The sequence below is a fragment of the Pogonomyrmex barbatus genome, unplaced genomic scaffold (genome assembly GCF_055798465.1).
Source record: "Pogonomyrmex barbatus isolate J1 unplaced genomic scaffold, ASM5579846v1 scaffold6, whole genome shotgun sequence".
NCBI classification, from domain to species: Eukaryota; Metazoa; Arthropoda; class Insecta; order Hymenoptera; family Formicidae; genus Pogonomyrmex; species Pogonomyrmex barbatus.
Genome location: NW_028297160.1, coordinates 9153753 through 9173121, shown reverse-complemented (window position 1 = coordinate 9173121; position 19369 = coordinate 9153753). Strand labels below are relative to the sequence as shown.

The 19369-nt window shown below is 33.3% G+C and overlaps 2 protein-coding genes across 8 annotated transcripts; both read right to left on the bottom strand.

The window, feature by feature from the left end:
* Nucleotides 1-466: 466 nt before the first annotated feature.
* LOC105431417 (uncharacterized) lies at nt 467-4300 on the bottom strand. Its single transcript, XM_089082540.1, has 5 exons — nt 3740-4300; nt 3232-3463; nt 2519-2940; nt 2248-2388; nt 467-1881 (listed from the first exon to the last, which is right to left on the bottom strand). The coding sequence occupies exons 1-5, from the start codon at nt 3945-3947 to the stop codon at nt 1721-1723; spliced, it is 1164 nt and encodes a 387-aa protein (XP_088938666.1). The 5' UTR covers nt 3948-4300; the 3' UTR covers nt 467-1720.
* A 141-nt stretch (nt 4301-4441) lies between these two features.
* On the bottom strand, nt 4442-19264 carry Iml1 (GATOR complex protein Iml1). Of its 7 annotated transcripts, none has more exons than XM_089082529.1 (25): nt 19187-19263; nt 18677-19048; nt 18480-18605; nt 17939-18410; nt 17645-17841; nt 17288-17571; nt 16877-17103; nt 16588-16806; nt 16102-16272; nt 15878-16021; nt 14544-14552; nt 12810-13027; nt 12519-12724; nt 12040-12214; nt 11764-11964; nt 10398-10508; nt 9542-9615; nt 7405-7515; nt 6826-7033; nt 6481-6589; nt 6174-6398; nt 5837-5997; nt 5593-5761; nt 5193-5509; nt 4442-4962 (listed from the first exon to the last, which is right to left on the bottom strand). In XM_089082529.1, the coding sequence occupies exons 1-25, from the start codon at nt 19220-19222 to the stop codon at nt 4765-4767; spliced, it is 4740 nt and encodes a 1579-aa protein (XP_088938655.1). In that variant the 5' UTR covers nt 19223-19263; the 3' UTR covers nt 4442-4764. The 7 variants fall into 7 exon arrangements, with proteins under 7 accessions (XP_088938655.1, XP_011643879.2, XP_088938653.1 ...); XM_011645577.3 differs by having other exon boundaries at nt 10398-10493; nt 19187-19262; XM_089082527.1 differs by lacking the exon at nt 14544-14552 and having other exon boundaries at nt 16588-16824; nt 19187-19264.
* Nucleotides 19265-19369: the final 105 nt, after the last annotated feature.

Sequence of the window (19369 nt, the reverse complement as noted above, 5' to 3'; positions counted from 1 at the left end):
TAAGAAGAAATTGAAAAAGGACAGTATTTTTTTTTTTTTTTTAAGGAAAGATAACTGCTAATCTTAAAGAGATGAAATTTAAATGTAGAAATTCCCATCGGTTTCTTCTAAGCCACCTTTCCAGAATCGTGACACATGATCGAAAGGAATCTACCGTATATGTATATTGTAAAGTTGCAATAGAACTTCGTGAACTGTAAACAAAATATTTATTTTTCGGCGTGACATAGGTATCAATTAAATCAATGAAGCCCTAAGTGTCGGTCCACAATAGGTGATTTAAGCTTTAAGAAGTAAGAAATTGACCAATTATAATCGAATATGAAAAAAATACTTGACTACAATTGGTCAATTTCTTACGGCTTAAAGATTAAATATTTATTGTGGACCGACACTAACGAGACCGCGTACTCGGTCGACTTGGAATAATTGCGTTTAATGGGACAAAGGAAGGTACTATCGCCGCCCTTAGAAAAGAAAAAAGTATATATATATATATATATATACTTATATATATATATATATATATATATATATATATATATATATATATACTTGTGTACTATCTTCACGAATCGCTGCTTTATTGCCTTTCCCTCTTCGAAAACGGTCAGCGAGGCGTTATGTGAAGAATAAGGAGCGTTAAGCTGTAAGTTACGTGTACATGTGTATACCAGGAATACAATGTACAAAAAGCAATATTTACCGCATACTTAACTTATATGATTGTTACGTACACACTCGTACGCATATACGTAAAAAGAAACGATTATACGCCCATCCTGCTCTCCCGACTCGATATTGCTCGATCGTCGGAAATTTGCCATTTTCGATTGTAAATTACACCGGTATAGGAATATACCGCGCTTTGTAAGGACGCAAGTATTGTGTATATTGTATATATAATTTTTGGTGACGAGTGTGTGAACGAAAGCAGCTGAGACATTGTTTAGAGGGAGGGTCGTTGTCCAAGGAAGATAATGTGTCTTACGTATGGCAAATAGATGAGGTGAGAGAGAAAGAAGCTCTCACGCGATATTTCTCGTACTACACAATTAACGGTTTACGAAGTAATAGGTGTGTTCTTCTCGCGTTAGAGGGGCTGACGGTGTAATAGTTTGATAATTATTTATGAGAGAATGTGAGAGAAAAACAGAGAGAGAGAGAGAGAGAGAGAGAGAGAGAGAGAGAGAGAGAGAGAGAGAATGAGAGAGAAAAAAATACAGATTACAAAGTCACGAGGTCTGCTTTGTCTTGTTATAATCAAATACTTTGTATTATGTAGCACAGGTTGTCATTAAACGTGTGAACAAACCTATATCATTAAAGTCACTTCAATCAAATTGACATATATCGAAATGTGACATCTTATCGTCTTGCCCTTATGCACCCTCGACCCGCCTTAAGGGAGAAGATGGAATTTATCAGGAAACGTAGAAATGTAAATTTCCCTTTGCAAGGATTAAGCAGGGAAGCATAATTTTCTTTCTTATTTTGCAACTCTGCTAATTAAATATTTTAGCAGTGACCGACGCCAAACGAACTTTGTGAAACTTGCGATTGATTGAACGCAAGAGCAGATTGAACGCATTAATTGCAAGAGATTTTCGGAAATATTTTTTTAATTATTACGCTATAGATTCTTGTATCTCACTTTGCATTTCAGATTCATTTTTAAAATCACAAAATCGTTTCATCGAATAGATTTTTCCTGTCGCGATCATTGATGCGCCGCGATCGTTTTTCTGTCGCTCATCTTCAACTGATTTATGTTCTCTTTTTTCTCACAAGGCGTATTCTCCTGCGCTTCGTCGGAGTCGATCTCCACGATCGATTGCCAAGGAATCGGATTTATATACGCTGGCTTCGCCTTCTGATGAGCTGTAAAGTAACGCGTCGATTTGCTTCAAGATATTCGATTCGCTTTCCATGCGTAAAAAAAAATCGCAAAGCAAACGCGGGCACGTATGATCATTCTCACTTTATATAATGGACTCGGGATTAATTCGTTCGGGATTGCCCCGCTCGTTAGTTGCAATTACAAGAGTAGTTATTATCTTTATCGCAACGCAAAAATGTTCCACAGAGAGCGACCCTTAATTACATGTTACTAATTAATTGCATTGTCAGTGCATGATTATAGATGTAATTAAGAATCATCCCCCACAAGCGAGTGGCGCTTGTGCTCATTTTTTTCCTTTGTACTGGCCATTTTGTTATCACATCGTATTATTTTTCTCTACGTACGAAGCAGCCCCTGCGTGGCAGGCTTGGGCTTGTTCTTGGAATTCTCTCGCCACTTCTCGTACGCTTTTGCGCTTTGCTCCAGCCTCTTTTCGCGCTCCTCGTCCATCTTCTTTTGCCTCGTCTCCTGCTCCTTACGCCGGGCTGAAAAGCAAGATATATACATACATATATATATATATATATATATATATACAACGAGATATATATATATGCAATTTTTATTGTCGCAACCCTCTGTTGTTTGGTAGGCTATGCCGGAAGTATGCCGCACCCTTTTGCTCCGCCTGCTTCCTGTGAAACCACTGACGAAGATACTGGATGTTCGCGTCGGCGAGCTTATTCTCGAGCTCCTTCACGCGCCTCTGCAATTCCAATTCGTTCTCGAGCACCGCTCTCCTGTCGAGCTCCTGCTGCCTCTTCCTCTTCACCCACTTGAGAAAGTTCTCCTTTTCCAGCCGCATTTTCTCTTCCTTCTCCCGCGCGGCTTTTTCCTCCTCCGCCTGTCGCCTCTTCGCGGCGCGTTCTTCCTTCTCCTTCGTCCGCTGCGCAACCTCCTGCTTCCTGCGGATCCATTCCGAATGATCGATCCTCTTGCCGAGATCGGATTTGCCGGGCTGATGATGATCGCTGACATTTGAATCGACCGACGTCGTGGAGATTCGTGCGCCTTGGCGATCATCCAGGGCGACGTGCCTGCGACATGGAGAAAACAATTTTTTTTTCCAGAAGTAGCCACAAATTTGGTCAGATGGGAAAATAATTTTCTTAAGTCATCAAAAAAATTATGTAGGATGTTTAAATTGATTGATTGGAATATTCAACATTTTTGCGGCCCTATCGTTGTGTTTAAGAGTCCGAAAGAAATTATTTTTAAATTTGATCAAATTTTTTTTAGGTATTTTAGTAAAATTATTTCTCTCTGTTTATTCTTGAATATACGCTTTGAATATACGATTGAAAAATTGTATGATGAAATAAACGTACTTTTCCTGTTTTGTTGCCTTATTTTGATCAATATTCATCAAGGTACCGATCTTGCATCGTTGTTCCATTCGCGTGGACGAGATTGTGGACTGAGATATGGACTGTTCGAGAGGCATAACGTCCGAAAAGGATCCCGTCTTGTAACACCTATAAGTGCTCTGCCCCTCATTCGTATGATCGCTCGCTGTATCTTTTACGACAATAGGCAGATCGATCGCCGAAGCATTGGAATCTCCGTTACAACATTCTGCCAAGAAAATCAAACATTAAAATGAAAATTTATTTAGAGAAATTGAATTCTTGGATATCAAGAAAAGATAAGATTCTGTTAAAACTTTAATTTTTTTTTTAATTATAAAAATTATAAAAATCGCTGATTCTATAATAATTAGAGTTTTTTTTTTTATTTATTTTTACTACTGTGTTTACTCGATTAATTTAGTCTTTTGAAAAAATCTCAAAATAGATTTTTGTAAAATCCAGATTTTCGATCAAATTTTGCATCGACCTTGTTGCTCGCGATCGCTGTCAAATTCCTCTTCGCCGACAGACTCCGTATAAATGGCAGGGTTTATGTAACGGATTTCGGGTCGAGAACACGAGTTTTTCACTTGAATCGCAGTTACATCTTCGCCGAAACGCGCACTATGATTGACGATTTCCCTTTGATCAAATCCAACTATCTTCCAGCTGTCAATGTTGGTATCGTTGACCATCGTTCTTTCGCATGCTTTTGGCAATAAGTCGTTGATTTCACTTATTATGCCCGACGTGATACATAATCGCTTTGTTACGATTCAATCACGCGTAAATGTTTTTATGGAAATGTCATTACTCGTTCGAGAAGCCATCCACGTATGAACGTTCATTCATAATGAATTCGATGCTATATTTTTTGGAGAACAATGGACGAATCCTTTGAAGTGTTGGATATGTTTATTGACGTGTAAAGTGAAGAGAGAACCTGATACAAACTCTCATCATTAATTAGTGATTTAAACAGTTTTCTAGAAATCGATTTATTTGAGGAAAAATAAAATAAATTTAATATTCTGAAATTGTGTTTATTAAAATATTTAACTTTAATGTTTGTATGTTTCCTTTTTCCGAAATGACAAAAATGAAAATCAAACTTTGATCAAAAATATAAAAAATTATGGAATATAACACAGGTTTTTAGATGGGAAAGTTAAAATTGAAAAATAACAAATGATCAAAGATTAATTTTTAATTCTTTCTTCTTTTTTCCACAGTTCAAAATAGACTAGTTTTAAAAATATTCTAGTTTTTCTTACTTTTGGTTGATAACAAAATTTACATAAATTCCTTCGCTTAGTTAAATAATATTTATACAATTTATACATACTTTCATTATCCTGCTTACATAAAAATTGTACATAGACTATACTTTATAAACAGCGGTACGATTTTATTTTTAATGAATTAATGATTGAATGGTGACGATGATAATGATAATTTATACAAATTATTAATGATAAATCTAGACAAATAACATTAAGAAACAATATCTTGCTATTTTGCTTTTGTACAAGTTTTCTCTTTTAACTCCCAACAAGATTCCCAGAACTCTTTGAGTCTATTATCTCCATTGGAACAGAAGTGTCGAAAATCCTGTATAATTTTTTTCTGAAATAATTCATCGCCCGCCGAAAGGGACAATGATTTCCATTTACGGCTGACCATATGATTCCAGGACCACAAGAAGCCCATCTAAAATTAATAACAAATTGTAAATAATTTTATTAGATGATACAATGTATCTTTTTTCAAAAAATATGCCATTGAAAAAAAGCGAATGGCTCTAAACCATCATAATATATTTGAATATTTTTTTTCATATGTCAAAAGAAACTCTTATTATTAGATCAGAATCTTATCACTAATTAATAAAAGTTCAATCATTCATATGCGATCAATCAATATGCGATAAAATCACTCACTTTTCTATCTATGCTATGATCGTCTTTATTCTTTCCACCGACGTGTCTAGTAATATATGCTTCATGCGGACTAGGCTGGTCTGGATGAACCGGGTATCTTTTTTGCCCTGTATTCCGCCGTACGACATTGGTACCGGTTCGCGGACGTGATCGGGTATTCGTAGTGGATGGCACTAATATGAACGCATTACCAGTGATGTGAACGTACTGACGGTCATTCTCACTGTTTTCGACTAGACATGGCATGAAACCAAATCTTTGTAGAATTGCTTCTTGGAATAAAAACAATCTTTGCGCGTATGTATCTTCTCGAAATTCTGCAAATTTGTATTTATTGTTTTATCAATTAGAATCATTTTTCTTCGAATTGATAATACAGTCGAATTAATTTAGGACGAACCTTCGAAGAGATATCGTTTGTTTGCCATCAAGCATTCTGTGTCGAGTGGAATAAAAATGGGACCTCTGAGGGGATCGCTCTTCAGGGTATATGGCAGCGCTAATAAATCACTAGGAATCGGCACCATTTGTATTCCGCACATTTGAGCTTTGCGTTGCCAGAGGAATATCTTACAAAAATGGATTATTAGTGCTTCGATTGCATCATCATTTTTTCACGGAAAAATAAAAGATAAATTATTTACCAGATCGGCCACTATACTGCCGGATGATGCTACCCATTGTGCAACGAGTTCATAGGAATTATCTACTTTGTAAATGGACTGATACCTTAAGTGACCCCATTCAATCCTATCGCTTTTATTATTAATATCGATATCAAGATGAGTATGTTTATATAACGGTACTGAAAGAAAATGAGTTATATGAAGTGACTTGTTTTACATCGCTATGAACATTTTGATAAACGATATTATGGTATTGTTTTATAATTGTATATCTGATTTAAACTGTCTATTGTAAATTAAAGATTAACTTTAATACTTAAATGTTATAATATGTATGATAAACGAGCATATTTACTTGTTGCACTTCTATCATCCACTGATTCAGTCAAATCGATTTTCTCTCTCAGAAAAGATGGAACGTTAGATTCATCGATAGTATCACAACTGGGTATTGTCATAGAAGTCGATACTGTTGTCGAAGACGTTGGTTCGCACCATCCTTTCGGTGGTCGCATTTCCACTTCCACCCACTCGTTCTCGAAACTCTGCAGATCCCCAAGCGGAGCAGAATAGTCCGCGACTATTATCAAAAATTCAATTAAATTAGCTTGAATCATTCAATTCATTAGCTTGAATTAAAAAAATTCAATCATGCTATTTACCTTTCTGATTTTCTTTATCCTGCACAATATGATACAAATAGAATCCTAAAATAAATGATTTCGAGAAGTCGCCAGATGCGTGACATATCAATTTGTCTTGAATCATTCCCTGCGCAAAAATAAATTATTATTATTTATAATAAAACTTTAAATAAAATGCGCAATTAAAATATACTTTTTTTCTTTTTCAGTAGAATTCAATTTGCCAAAGATACTTTTATGATATAAGAAGATACATTTTTATTTTAATCTCTGTCTTATAGAATTTTGTAAAATAGATAATAAAAGTGAATATATCGATATTACATTCAAATTACAAACTATGTCAATAGATAAAATCTTTACCTCCATGACATTAATACCCTGTTCCACTCCCATGCCGCCTTCTATGTGCTTATTCAACCATTGGATCGCATCGGCGCTAACAAACGTTTGGCTAGGAAGCGAAGGATGTTGCGTTAAAAATCCAACACCAGTTTGAGGATGTTTCATGGCTTCCAAAATTTCTGCATTTGTCGCATTGCTTTTTATTTTGGTCAGTTCCATGTTGGCACTGTAAACGTGAGTAATCAATTCTATAATGATATTAAATGTTTATATATCTGAATTAAAACGGCAAAAGCCGTTATCCAGAAGATTTACTGCTTATTTTTAATACTGAACAAAATGAGAAATGTTTTTTCTCTAATTTTATATATAAATTATGATAAATATATAAAATCAATAATTCTTCGTTTCATAAGTTTTGTAAAGATTTATCTGAAATTATGATAAGTCACTAGATAATTAATGCAACTTACTGAGGACAATTCAAATGAATTATTCAAATGAATTATTTTGATTATAAATGTCGATATTTTTAAACGAATTGTCACTCGAGCAAATTGATGCGTTTTATTGACAAAGCAAATAACATTCTTGTACCTGTCGTCATTAGTGTCGAAATGATCCTGCTGTTGTTGCTCAAGCGACAATGGTAAAACGGCTTCGCTGGCAGGTGACACACGTCCTCTATCCATTACCTTGGAACCCGATCTGTAATCATGTGTAAAAATGAAAAACGTTCTTATTCGTATCGATGCGTACAAGAAAAGGCAGAATAAAGCAATTTATATGTTAACACTATCTAAAACAAGCGAAAATGATTCTACTTTGTGTCATCTTTACAGCAAATCACTTCACAGCAAATTAGATAAGAATTTTACAAAAAAAAATTCCTTTTCTATTGTTATTCAAGTTAGATTCATTATTATGTAAATCTTCATGATTTTAATTTTGCCAAATCTTTAAATCGTGAAACGTATGAAATAGTACTTGTTTCAGTTATCGAGTATTGTTTTAGTCACAGATACTTATAGATAATCTAAACCTTATATTCTTTATGGAAAAATTAGCTCATTAATTAATAGTCTTTTATTTAATAAAATATGACATGGTATTTGTGTATTTTTATGTATTTATTTTTTTGAGAAGCATATTTTTTTTACTGGATGAATATATATATTTATATATTAGATTTATAGGATTCTATTTCTTTTGAAATCAACGATGATAAATCTGAAGTCAAATTTTAGAAATTCAAAAATTATATATATTCAAGATTTATTTTGTAAACAAAAAGCACACAGAAATTATAGGATGTTATAGGATAAGGTTTGTTATATATTTTTAAAAATGTATAACTTTTTCGTTTATTAATATACGTGCAATACGTTTCAATTAATTTGAAAAATGTTAACGTGTAAGTTAAATATTTAAAAAAAAAAAAGGGTAGGAGAAAAAAACACATACATCCAGCTACCCCCATAAGGAATAATAGCGAGCAAGACTAAAAGAATACTCGACGACATAAATTTGAGAGATCAGAACCTGTACATTTACGTGTTATGAAGTAATACGATTAAAAACAAATAGCTCTGGTATTTTGAATTCTGAATTGCGAAAGGAATAAAGAGAATGAGACCAACCTGTTTGGCACGTGGCGAGGAGTGTCGAGGCACGTGCGGGCAGCCGCAGCGGTATTCACTACATGCCTCTCCTGTACAGAGGAGCAACAACCCCGTCACTCCCTCACTCAGTACCAAAATGCTCTAGACGGCCGCGCAGAGCATAGATACAGTGTTGCTGTTAAATTTAAGCTTTCGCATCTCGGCACAAAGTGTATGTATGCTCTCTGAGGCCGGACATTAGTCGAAAAACAAACAGAAAAAAGATGAAAGAAGCTAAAAGGTACAGAAACTATGGAGGGGGGGGGGGAGGGGGGAGAGAGGGGGGGGACTTCCTTAAACTCCCTCGCTTTCCTCCTAATGCGTTGCACCTTTTGCACATCGAGAGGATATTAATCAAAGTGTCGCGGCTCGGTTGTTATCAAAGCCCACCGAACGAAAGTGCGGAGAATAAGGATGATTCGCTATGTAACATGTAAAGGTGCTCGAATGTATTGTAAAAACCATGGACCAGGGAAGGAAGGCATGCACGATAGTAGGAGCCAAGAACACCGCTTATGTCAGAGAAATGTACCGGTGCGTCCTGTTTTAATTGTGCTTCTTAGCAAGAGCATGGAGTTATCATGTTAAACTGAAAAGAAACTGAAATTGTTTAATATACCCATACGTATTGAAATAAAGTCAAACATCCAGTGAAGTGTTAAATTTCATCATGTTATGTTTACATATACATGTTTATATATTTTGTCACTTCGAATGGTATTCCGAATATCTTGCTTCTTCTTTATCTTTAAATTAAAAGCATACTTTTGTCAAATACACACTTACATAACAAACATAAATACATATAACAAAATCAATGAAAATACATAACAAGATCAATAAGTCATTAAACACAACACGTGATGTAAAAGTGTCTCGCTCCAATGAGTCGAACATTCGCCACACACGATAAATCAAGCAAGAATAAAAACCATCGACACACCAATTTTGGGATAATTCACTGAAAAGAAAAATGGAATAACAAAAAAAAAAGGAGTTCGCAAAACTACGCAGTTAAAGATTGGCGCAAAGCAACAATGCTGAAATCATCAAGGTAGATGGCATATTCAAACCTTGGTCTCGGTTTCTCCGGCAGGCGGTTGCTCCCGAGTCGCTCCCTGAAAGGAGAGCTGCCGACTAGATTGGTCTGGAAAGTATGATGAGACGTATGGGTAACTGTGAATGGTAATGATTAAGCTGATGATATCGTGAGGATGTATATCTAACTGTAATGTGACGTTCAACATTAAGAAGTGTCACCCTCGTACGAGGCGTATTCGTTCGTATAAATGTAGAAATGAGAAAAGTAGAGTGTAAATCAAACACATCGTAACATCTGACGCATAACGGTTAAGCTCGCTAAAAATCATAGATGCACATTCAATGCAAAAATATATCAAGCACGATCACAGTTATCGTGAGATTATATATATTGTATTGTGTAAGCTGGCCTGATCATTCCAAGTAACACGTATCAAAGAAGCGATTCTATCGAGAAACTCGAATACATCTATGCCGTGAAAAAGAATTGAGGGGGGGGGGTAAAATTGCACCAGTAAGGATTATTTCATATCGAAGTCAAAGGAGACTTTACAATTCTAAAAACACGACGAGCTATTTCGGTGTTAATCAATGAAATTAAAAATTAACTAAAATTAAAGTTAAAATCGGAATTAACTTTTCTAAATTTTTCGATCGATCTTCCTTTCACTGTTCCACAGAATCGTCTGCCCTGGTGCAATTTTACTTCGTTTGTAAAAAATTTAAATCGGAGATGTATACTCAGTATGATAGTAGAGAGTCGAAGATGTTTAAAAAGAAAATATTCTTTTATTATACCGCTCATAATTAACTAGTCGGAAGCTCGTGTAAACGAGGATCCCAACAGCTGGACTCAGTGTATCGAGGCTACAGGAAGGGGGGATGTACCTGGTTAGTGAGGAATATCAGGCTCGTGCTGTGCCTGCGTCTGGTCAAATGAGAGGCAGGATCTCTTGGAGGGACACCACCTAGAGCTGTGGGGCTCTGAAACATATCATGCTGAAAACCCCTCCCCATACAAACATTCCAGCTACAAGTCTCTATCTATCGCATATCTATGTAATATCGAATTTTATAGATCTCTATTTATCATAAAAGTAGAGACTTATTGTGATTTTGTAGTCGTGATTTTGATCTGCTGCCAACGCTCAACAAGTACTTTGATATGTATTTCGGAACGATCGTATATATGTAGTATAGGTATAGGGATATAAGTATTACGTCATTAAAAGTAGTAAATTAATACTGCTGAATGTTGCTATTGTACATGTTATAGGCCGACGTTAATGCAAAGTGTCAAAAAAAAAAAAAAAACTTTGTCAAAAGCCGTGCATTTCCTTTTAATTTCCTAACTGTACATCCTAATTTCGTATATATTTTCTCCAGCATGTTATACAGCGTTACTTTATCTACAGACAATTGATAGAATTAGATTTTTATCAGAAATCGTTATTTTGCTAATAAGATTATATATATATATATATATATATATATATATATATATATATGTATATATACTACAATAAATACTGCTTACAGAAACTGCGCAATTCAAAAGTTAATAAGGTATAAATAATTAACAGAAGCATTAAAATAAATCTGCGCAAATCAATCAAATGTGAGCATGCAACATTCAAGTATAGTATAGAGGAGATATTTTAGAAAAAGGCAATTTATATACACATTTTTTCGTAGAAAGTAATGCACGTAAAAAAGAGTTTGTCTTTATACATTTTTTATATTCTGTGTCATGTGTAAAACATGATTCTTGCATCTTTATTCAAATACCGAAATAAAAAAAAATATAAAGTATATCTCCTCAAACAGCATAATTTACAACAAAAACTATCAAGCAAGTTTAAATAAATATCACGTAGAACGGAATAACTGCAATTAATTTATAAATATAAATTGGGATGTCCCAAAAAGATTTATATCAGCAGCATATGTTCAAGTGTTACACAATCACAAAAATCTCATATAAAAATTAATTATTATTATTATTATATATATATTATATTTATTAAAAATTACTTTTAATTAAACGAATTAAAATTTAAAAATTTTGTTGATGATAACTGCAAAATATCCTTCTAATATATAAAGTTTAGCTATTATAATGCAACTGCTTTTTGGAACGTCTTTCATCATTTATTACGTTATTATATATTTAAAACTCCTAACAAATAATTAATAATTTAGAATTTATTAAATCTATCTTTCTATGCAGGTATAGAAAATTAGAAAAATTTACCCAATTTTTATTGGGGTTCGGCCGTCGTATCTTATTCAGCCACCACTCGATGAAACGCAAGAAGCCGTCCATTAATAACGCCTGTTCGGCATTACTAAGCGGAGTGTATATGTCGCATCTTGGCGAATTCTCCAAAATTTTGCGGGTCGCAGAATTATTATATGGTAACAAAAATACTCGAAATCTCCAATATTTAAGAGCCTAGAAAGATAAAATGTCAAAGTTAATATTTTTTCAATAATGTACAGAATCAGATTTTTGGAAAAATTCACTCACTTCCACTAAAGCAAAATCAGTATGGCCTCGTGTGCAAATGTAATGATCCAAGTAATTCCAGTTATAGGTCTCGAGTTTCTCCGTGGTGAAAGATACCCACGAAACTTCGTATGTGTCGTGATGCGGAGCATGAAATCGATATTGATAATGAATATTGAAAGGTGGATAAGGATGTCTGTAAACATAATTATTGTTAATATTTATCATTTGATAATTATTTAAAAAGTACTTTATTATAAATGAACATAGTATGAATTCTACGTCCATCTTCTTGGTACAAAGCAAATCCGTCAAAAAGTTTTTAAAAAACTTCAGAAGGATTTTTGTATATAAGAGAGAAATTCAAGTAAATTAGACGATATAAAGTTTTGGAAAAATTGCAATATGGCTAAGAAACAAATGCAAAAGCCAAGAAGAGATGTATTTCACTGCAATGAATTAATTTGTAGACTTAATTTCTAATTAATAATAATAATTACCGTGGACGGTATCTCGTGACCGTTATAGAATTATCGAACAGTGATATTTTATGAAAAATCCTTCCGATACTAAGCAGGTATTCTTCTTTAGGCTCGGACTCGGTTTGTCTGCCGCGCATTATCGTACTAATCGCGGGAGCAGTATTGCTGCCAACAGTATTGCTTTGATTTTTATTGATTGATGGTAGAATAATTAACTGGAAACCCTAAATAACGGAACATTTGTGATTAGTTGTTAAAACGTAAATACAATCATATAAAAGTAAATAAAACTAAGTATTTTAATTATACTTGGGCCAAGCGTTGTGAAACTAGCTCTTTAAATACTTCCACAGTTGTGAGCGGTTTTTTATATATCGCTCGCTGCTGGGCAAAGTCAGCGTTAACATCATCCGGGAGGAGATTGTAGTCCGACACGACGTAGTCGTTTTGCAAGCTTCGCTTGTCTGGGAAATAATCAGTAGTGATGGGTAGGCACGCAGGAATTGTCAAAGATTTCCAGTCAACTCCTATTTTGAATTAAAAAATTTTAAAACAATTGCAGAGATGAAAGATTCGTTCTTATGTATGCAAGAAGAAATAGATAAGTTCTAATTTATAATTCTAATTTTAATTTAATTTTAACTTACGTCTTTTTAAATTCTTTTACTTGATATCTATTTCTTCCTTATAGTCAGAAAGAATAGATGCTCGATAAGATACTTATTAAAAATGAATAGAAATTATAAAAATCACAGAGCCAATGATGATTATTTTGAATTTCGTTTAATTTCATTTTTGTTTAATTTCATTTCTGCCGATTAATTATCTCTATAAAAAAATGCAGCTTCTCAATTTTAATATTTGAAAAATGTTATGTTATCGAGAATCTACTGCCGATTCAATGTCCCTTTACCAGTACTTTAAGATGTTTTTGCTCTGTTTCTCGGCAAAAACTATTGATAAATAGTTTCCATTACACAGAATGTTCTCCAGTGTATATATATATATATATATATATATATATATATATATATATATATATATATATATTAATAGCAGCTTTATATCTTTTTAAGAAATCTTATATTTTCTTAAAATCTAAGCTAGAAAGAAATTCTAGAAAGAAATTTGTCTACATACACAAAAGAATCTCTATTTAAAAATTTTCTGGAGCATTCTGTATATTTAATTCAATCTTTATCATATTGAATACGTTTTCTTTCAATAGGTTTAATTACCAAAGGCACATTATTGTACACTTCAATCCAATACTCCTGTTTTGTAAATGCTGTAATTAATATATGATAAAGATTAAAGACCTTCTCTTTTTAAATGCATGCCATCTAACAATTATTAGTCATGATGTGCTCAATAACAAATGTTCTATAGTGATATATCAATTTTGAATTATTAAGTCACGTGTATAACACAATAGATAACTAATGGGTCTAAAATAGATACGAATTATTCTCCTTATACTTCAGTGCAATAAAGTTACTCGATTAGATCTACAGAAAAGAGAGAATATAATGTAATAAGCAACTACATAGTGTAGGTACGCCTTAACATAAATGTGAAGAACCAAAGCTAATATTGTAGCACGCTTTGTCAGTGAGAGGAAACACATAAAATAATAAATAGAAAACAATATTAATAATACGAGAAAATATAGATTTTACATAAATCTGGCAGCAAAAGTGCGATTCGCGAAATGCTCAATAGAGAACAAAGCAGCGATCTGTGCAATAACAAAAGCTGCATATAGCGAAGATGTTAAGCTTCAAAGAAAAAGGTTGAAATGTCAGGAGAGAGAATATGTGTTTTATATTGTTTTAAAATAAAAAAGAAAATGATTAAAAATTCTGAAAACTCTTGCTATACATGCACTAGAACATGTAAAACAATTACGGCGAAAAAATGATGAAGAATTGATGAAGGGCTTAATAGAACTAATGACGCTTCTACTTGAAGCTAATGTTCCTAATATAAATAAACAAATGTATACCATAACCGGATCAATCCCTAATAATGTATGGCGCTAACCTATGATTGCTGTAAAACAGCAGTAAGTGACATCATAGTTGTACATCATACACGTATCAATGCGTCCAGCGTTGTATCCCAATTAGACGTACCATAGCATGGAAATAAATAACATTATTCGTGTCGATCAATGGTGAAAATAAATATTGGATATTTTCAAGAATGAAAATATTTCATTTTTTCGTTTATTTGCAAAAATATATTGCAGATGTACGAAATGTATAATCCGGATGTGATCATCCAATGATACAGAGATGCGATTCTATGAGAACAGAGCGTAATTGGAGCAAGATTGAATTAAGCAAAGCTACTATAAAAAAAAAAAAGGACTACTTCACTCGCATAAAATAAATGCGAAATTATAAATGAATAAAAAGATGGACATTATTGAAAAATTATGAAGAATTAACTTTTATGAGTACAATAAACGATGTCCTATATATTTCTTTTAGACGTAGCTTTCAAGTATTTTCATTCTTTCGTAAATGTTATCAATTATGACTTATCTTTTCTGATGCTGACATTTGGTATAAAATTAATTTAAATTAATATAAATTAGTATAATTTTAATGTAAATTTAAAATTTCATTAACTATTATTTTGTCTATAAACAGGAGCAAATCTGTAGTGATTTCTAACAAAATCTGCTCCGACTATTATCTCTAACTTTATCGATTAGTCATTTGATTTGAAGATAATATGGTATACATTTTGGAGTAAATACAAGATTTATAATATAAAACACAATAAGAAAGGAAATTAATTTTGATTATTCAGAGCCGTACTGCAACTTGAAGCAGGACCACAGGATCACTCCTGCTTATTATACATCAATATTTATATTATTTAAATTATATCAAAAACTTTAAGACAAATATATTGTGATTAAAGCACAATACACGCAGGAAGCGTTATATAATTTATGGATATTGGAATCATATATTGGAATTATATATGTGTGTTATATGTAATGTAAATAACTTGTTATTCATGTATATCAAATAATTTCAGATCTTATTATTCAGGATTATTCAGGAATTCTCTCTTTTGTCTAGTCTGTAAACTTATCGATGATCACGCCAAGTCGATAACTTTGTTGCATTTTTTTAAAGCTTATTAGTGTAAAATAATATTAAATTTATAAATATGTAAATAAATAATCTTTTTTAAATTATTCAAATTGCTCTCAATCACATTGATCTTCTCGACAATCTAAGTAATTATAGAGAACAATATATTAAATAAATATTTGGACATATCAATAATACCTCCATTATTTCCTGTAAAATATATAAATATAAATTTAAATAATTGTTAAAAATACTAAAGCAAACCTGTTGTTAGAGCAGGTGTCCATTCCTGCTCACCAGTGGCACCCCACAAGAGGGTAAGACTCTTATTTGCCATAGCCGAAGGATTCGCAGTTTTATCTCCATTAGCTGCGAGAGGATTAGATCGCGATAACTTTCCTTTAATATCTGTAAAAACATGAAATTTATTATTTATTATATTGTTTATATTTTTTAAGGATGCTGTAATTTAATAATTAAATACTAACGATCTTGAAATCCTATTTGAGATGCTGATCTCGAAATTTGATTTGAATTATTCGTCCCTTCCATCGGGGATCCGCTTACTGTCGATGGTGTAGCTTCACTTTGTGACTCTAAACAAGTCTGCATTGGAATAGCTTGATAGTGATGTTGCTGTATTAGAACTCCTGTAGGTCCTATAGAATGATATTAATTCTAATTAATTCTAATTAATTTTACGTATAAATTTGTTATTTGCATCTAATATATTAAATAATGTGCAGGAGAGATCAATTTCCTGATTGTTATATATGAATACGGCATTTAATATATTTATAATTACACACACACACACACACACACACACACACACACACACACACACACACACACACTCTCTCTCTCTCTCTCTCTCTCTCTCTCTCACTCCTCCCCTACACACACACACACACACACACATTTATCGATTGTATATTACAGAAACTAAACTGTAAAACTAATATTATAATTACCTTTTGGGAATATGTGAGTCCATCGTCGTCTATTGCTGGTAAGTTTAATAGTAACATGTGATGGATCGAAAGGATTAATTAGTGCCCTACCAGGTCTAAGTATATTCGTTGGTTGAGAAATTGAATTTGTTGGGCTACCAGCGCTTCCAACAATAGGTCTAAAGGGCGGAGATATCTCTGAGTCGGTTAAATCACTTTTAACTGGCGTCCTGGATACACCTAATGCAATTATTCCAGCTATGTAATAAATGCAATTTGACATAGACATTGATATCATACTTGTGCTCACCAGTTCTATCCTCATTAGATTCGATATTATCGTCATCTGTCTTGTGCGGTATTGTTATTGCCGCACTTCGTAATGCAAGAACCGGCGGTGAATGTGTTTCAGGTGGAGGATGATGTATATCAGGATCCGACATTTTGCGTTTTAAGAGTTTTAACAATTGGCCATTATTATGGGTTTCAAGACACGCCACGCTTGTTTTCTTCGTCCTAGTGCTTATTCTCTGTACACTGCAGAAAGAAATGACAATAGAATGATTGGATTTATCTATTTTTCAGATATATAATTCTTTCAAAGATATATAATTCATATTTTCAAAAAAAAGAAAAGAGAAAATATCATGTTTTGTCACCTTGCAAAAAATTGTTCGGGAATAAATAATAATTAAAGGACAATATATTTTAGTTAATTTACCTGGAAGTATGAACTGTTGGTAATTGAAATACTTGTGCATCATAAGCATCATAATCGAATAAAGTATTGTGCAGACATTCTCTTGGATCTTCTTGCAGAAGTCTTGTCTTGCAATGCAATTTTCCATTATCCGTCGGATGTCTCGATACCCTTTGTGGCAGCTTTATTCGCGGTATAAACGTAGAGTAAGGAATCTTCTTGTTTGTGGAATAAAAACTGAGATTTATCCAGTGAGGCATGCTATAATCATCTGGTGCATTGATGGAAGAATCTTTGTTGTGAAACTAGAATCAAATATAAATATCATTTTAATATAAATAAATTGTGCATATTTGTATGTCTATGCATTTATAGCACCTTCAATAATGGAACTGCATGAAGCGGTTGTTCTCCAACGCACACCAAGTCACTTCCTACACCATTATCGATGATTCTCTGTTTTGTCACATTTGTCAGCTCTCTGTCCACTTCAAAAACTCCAACTCCAGGTGTAATTACTACAGACAACTGACCAGTTCTATCAAAACTGCGATCCAGATAATGTTTTTCAAAAACTATAAAAATATCACGGGATAAAGTTAAGTATAAAATGGATAAATTACAAAATGTAATGTTATGGAACGTTTTGGTCATTCTTTATTTAATATTTACCATTCAGAGACATATTTAAGACTTCCAGAAAATTGCCTTGTGCAGCAGTAGAATTTGTTGCATTAGGTAAGTTAACACCTGGCTTTTGGTGATATTCCAAAACAATTTTCTGATAATCAGTAAATAATTTGCGCAATTGTACCAATATATTACTCCAATCTTCAAATCTTTCATTTTGTACCGCAACTCTGTAAAAATCTTCATAAAATCTCCCTCTATAATCTTGTTGCAAGCATTCCCTCATATGATTTGGAAATTCCTCCAGATTAGTTGCATTGTAAAATGTCCTCGAGAACAGTACTATGGTAACCTCGTGATTGCTGCCATTTTTCTTCCATTTTTGAAATAAATCTGCCAGAAATCCATTAACTGCTTTCTCAAAATAGAGATCCCCATGTATATCAAAATCCCACATTTCGGAGCTCATTTGAATGAACAAATATACCATACTTGTAGAAGATCGAAATACTACCTAAAAATAAAATTTCCTTTTATAACAGGAATAATAGCTTTGTTAATAACGTATTAGAAAATTGCAAACTTTAGTATCATCCGTTATAACGCCACAAGCAACGCGATCACCCTGTGACCACATTTCATACACTTGGCAACGTATACTACCACCACAAAACTCTATCTTCTTGTTGATATATACACAAGTGTTCACCTAGAAAGAAAAATTCTTGTTATATCTTGTCTAGAGACCTCGGTAAGAAATGTAACAAAAAAATGCAATACCAAGCTGTTTTTTAGACGCCACATCTCGCTACGTCCCATATACTGATCTTTAAAGGTCAATTCTATGGAATCAAGAGCCACATCATCTGGATTTACTATGTTCATGTATACGTCGGCGAAAGTGCGCAGCTGAAACATCGACGCTACGTTATTCTCCACGCTGATGGTCTCGCGACCCTGGAGGTCCTCCTTGAAGGAGGTGACTTGCAATAGCAAGCGACTGAACTCATCCTCGGGATGATAAATCTCGACGACATCGCCGGTCTTTATGCCAGGGTAATCTTTCGGATTAATGATCAGATCTTCCCCGCTGAAATTCTTCTGATGCACTATCAGCTTGAAGAGTTTCAATGCTTTATCCGGCATTCTGATCTGTGATATAAAGTTCAAGTATTGTCACCTCTCGTACATAATGAAAAATTAATGTATTCAATAAAGAGATTCACAGATTTAATTGCAATTCTATTATTAACGTATATATTCTTTTATTTTTTAGATTTTATATATCACCACAGCGATGACCCTACGCGTGATCATCATCAGCATCAACAATCATTGACGAAAAACACATTCAGGTTCTTTGTGAAATTGAAGGGTTGCGATGTTAAACGACATCTTACATGAACTATGTAAGACTCGAGGCGAGACCAACATTAATTACAGAATCGATAAAAGATAAAAAGAAAAGATTTT